Here is a 3,231-nt window from a genome sequence, read left to right on the forward strand (position 1 = left end):
GCAGTTTTCTCAAAAAATGCTTGAATTCAAGAAGTTTTAGATTTGCGTGGTTTTTTTTTAGTTGCAAAATCCACTTGAACATGACGCTGCTTTTTTTGAATTGAATGAGGGGGGGGTCGTGACTCCCATGACCCCACCTTGGATCCGCCCTTGCTTCCGACTTCGAACTTACTGGAAATGAACATCAAATTACTGGCCGTATTGTACCAGGTGTACTGTCTGAGTGTCCAGTGGAACTTTTCGCGCATAAACAAAAACATAACGCTGCCATCGCCCGCTACTATGACGAAGAAAAGGGCCAGCGCCAGCACCAACGAGAGCAGAATGGCCCTGTTGTATTGTGGTCTGTTCTTGAAGCTCGTCCAGAACATTCCAGACAGGTTGCGGCCGCGGAACAACCCCTTGAGTCGACCCTAAAATCCAACACTAAGCGATAGGATTTAGACGCACTTGGAAGTACTTGCAGCAGTTTCCGGTTCTTGCAACGACTCCGGCAGGAGAAACACTGTGTACAGGAGGGCTAGGAAGCAGAGGGCGGCGCCTATTCCATAAACTGCCATGTAGCCGGTAGCGCTGAATACGTAGGAGCTGGAGGCCGACCCGATCAGCACCGCAGCTGCCAGTGTTACCTCCAAAACTCCCATTCTGCAAATCGAAAGTTTAACAACAAAGCGATAAAAAGTCAATAAATCAATACCTAAACCCCCGCTCGCTCTCCGAAGTAATGTCCGTCAAGTATGCCAAAAAAACTGTTAGCAACGTGGCCCCGCCTCCTGTCAGAATGACAGGAATCGAACAAGTCATCATAAACCAGGGCGACGCTGTTTCGACGGCTGAGAAAACCACCATCACCAAACTCATCGCCGTGTAACCTGCCACATCAAATCAAAGCATTCAATTAGTCCCGATACAAAATCAGCCACTACTGCACTGTCAATTTATCGATCGCACCCTGTAGCACAGACAGTCCATCGGTCGGTTGTCCCGCTGTGCACCAGAGTGAGATCGACCACGTGGTTACCATGGCGGCCAGCCGGTCTTTGTCACACGCCACTGAAATACCGGGGCTGATCGCAAACTGTGTAAGAATATCAGGCTACGAACCAGCAAGATTTAGCGCGAGGATCGGCTTCCGGCCGAAGGTGTCGCTCCAGGGGCCAACAAACAGACAAAGAATCGCGGCTGTTATTTGATCGATCAGCGTTTTTGTCATTATGATGATGTCGGCGTGCGGTTGCACCAATTGTTCCAGTTTCCGGGTCGCATTGCTGATGCCCAGCAGGGAGCAATTGTGCTTATCATATCCCAACGTTACGTAGCACGTGCGATAGATCATCAGGTTGGTATTGACGCTGTCTAGAAGGCAAAAAATACTTGCACAGTTTTGGCGCTGAGTCGCTTTCAGCCCTCAAAATTGAATCAAACGCTTACCTGCGATTAGAAACGCTACAAAGGTGAGAAAGGCAGGAACCTCCACGGTTATTCGGAATGCCATTCTGCCAGACTTTTATTTAATTGAATGTGAATAAGACAGTGAATTCGTATAAATATCTAGACGAGCAACTGCCTGATACTATATGAAAGATTATCATCGGTGCTCACTGGGATTCAGTCATTTACCTTAGGTTCTTATCGGAAATTAAATGATTTAATAGCCAGAATTTTACATCGGGTTATTACCGCTTTGTGGAATGTTGGCTGATAAATATTGAATTTTTCAAGAAATCGGGTGTAAACCTTGAAACGCAACTTATCTTTATGTCCCGCCCCTCTGCAAATCCCAAATTTATTGCACTGATTCAGTTTCAATCAATGCGCTGGTTCTAGTGATTTTCTCACAAAACAACATAGAAAATACAGCTGCTTCTATTCAACATTTGTTTGTTGATATATTTTTCGTAAACATAACCTAGCTGCTCCTTACCTACCACTTAAGTATTGGATGCGCGTATGTTTGACGCGCTTCAGCTGATTGGAGGTAACACCACAGCACAGAACACCTCTGAACACTTGCTTGTAAAACTATGTTGAGTTTTGGGTAAAACCTTTTAGTTTTGTGGTCGGTTTTTGCGAAAACCCTAACTTTTCGGCGATAAATTTATTTTCGTTTATGTCGCGAAATCGACTCCGAAAAAAGTTTTTGTAAAATTCCTACAAAGCTATAAATATATTTTGTAATTTTTGGAGGATTCTTTTTCATCCAGATCGTCAGTATTTTTAAGTAAAACTACAAAATAGAGCGTTTTTGAGTGGAACGTAATGCAAAAAAAATCAGTCAAAACAGTTCGTATTTTGATAGAAACTTATTTGACTTTTGTCCCAAATTCGAAGCTGGAAAGGGACTTCAAAACTTTTTACAAAGCGACGAAGGAGGCGAGTGTTCTAATAAAATTTATTTTATAATTTTTCGCGAAAAATACCTTAAGGCAAATATTTTTAAGTGAAATCAAATACATACAAATCGAATTCTCAAAATCTTTATTCCGCAATTAAAATTCACTTGCAATTTCAAAAAGACAATATTGCATCGTTACAAGATCTGCGTTCAAGCAGCCTAACCTACTTTCTTACAGTTAAACGGGACAAAAACAAACAAATCCCAACTGTCCCTACATCTACAACTACAATGCATCTTTCAGCTTTTCTCTTTTTCAAAAATATTACAACTCCCGATGCCCCCAAGGCTAGAGGGTAGTTTCCATGAGCCAACCACCCCCACCTTAGGGGGTCTGACTGCGCAGCAGCAGCGCTTCAAAATGTACAACCGGCGCCCCCAGGGGCTGCCAATATTTATTGCCGTTTTGCATACGCGGAGTAACCCACACGTCCGGCAGGTTTGCTCCTTCGGGCGCCCCTGCGTCAGATCGGCAATTTGATGATGGGGCGCGGGCACTCTTCCAACGTGCACTCGTAGAAGGCTGTTAGAAACTGCTCATTATCTGTCATGGGGAGCACGTAATCATCGGTTATGGGCAGCGTGATATCTCGCGTAATAATGGCGCAATTGCAGTGCGACGCATCCTTGGCGCTGGTAGCCACCCCACAGTAGTTTGCTAGTTTTTCACTCGAATCCACCTGAAACAATTAAGAAAATTAATGATTGGTAACTTTTGCTAGCACCCGGTAACATGAGAATCCCCAGGGGTTCGATCGCGCGTCATCGTTCCCATGCTCTAGAGTGAGACGGAAAGGGCTGTCGCCTTGGAAACCAAAGGCGGATCCAGGGGGGGG

The 3,231-nt window shown here is 44.7% G+C and overlaps 2 protein-coding genes across 3 annotated transcripts in view; both read right to left on the reverse strand.

Annotated features, from left to right (window-relative positions):
* Positions 1 to 1,963, reverse strand: part of LOC109534078 (proton-coupled folate transporter) — a 3,847-nt gene extending 1,884 nt beyond the window's left edge. Inside the window, exons 1-5 of the mRNA XM_048662240.1 lie at positions 1,432 to 1,963; positions 1,105 to 1,356; positions 698 to 872; positions 465 to 645; positions 173 to 413 (exon numbers count right to left, since the gene is read on the reverse strand). Coding sequence (XP_048518197.1) covers positions 173 to 413; positions 465 to 645; positions 698 to 872; positions 1,105 to 1,356; positions 1,432 to 1,495 — 913 coding nt within the window. The 5' untranslated portion in view covers positions 1,496 to 1,963. The remainder of the gene's footprint in view (positions 1 to 172; positions 414 to 464; positions 646 to 697; positions 873 to 1,104; positions 1,357 to 1,431) is intronic.
* A 498-nt stretch (positions 1,964 to 2,461) lies between these two features.
* LOC109534077 overlaps positions 2,462 to 3,231 on the reverse strand; it is a 7,564-nt gene continuing 6,794 nt past the window's right edge. For both annotated transcript variants that reach the window (XM_048662241.1, XM_019899633.2), the window contains exon 3: positions 2,462 to 3,075. In XM_048662241.1, the coding sequence (XP_048518198.1) occupies positions 2,860 to 3,075 (216 nt within the window). In that variant the 3' untranslated portion in view covers positions 2,462 to 2,859. The remainder of the gene's footprint in view (positions 3,076 to 3,231) is intronic.

This window comes from Dendroctonus ponderosae, unplaced genomic scaffold (assembly GCF_020466585.1).
Source record: "Dendroctonus ponderosae isolate FM_Combo_2020 unplaced genomic scaffold, Dpon_F_20191213v2 Dpon_F_20191213_10, whole genome shotgun sequence".
Taxonomy (NCBI): Eukaryota; Metazoa; Arthropoda; class Insecta; order Coleoptera; family Curculionidae; genus Dendroctonus; species Dendroctonus ponderosae.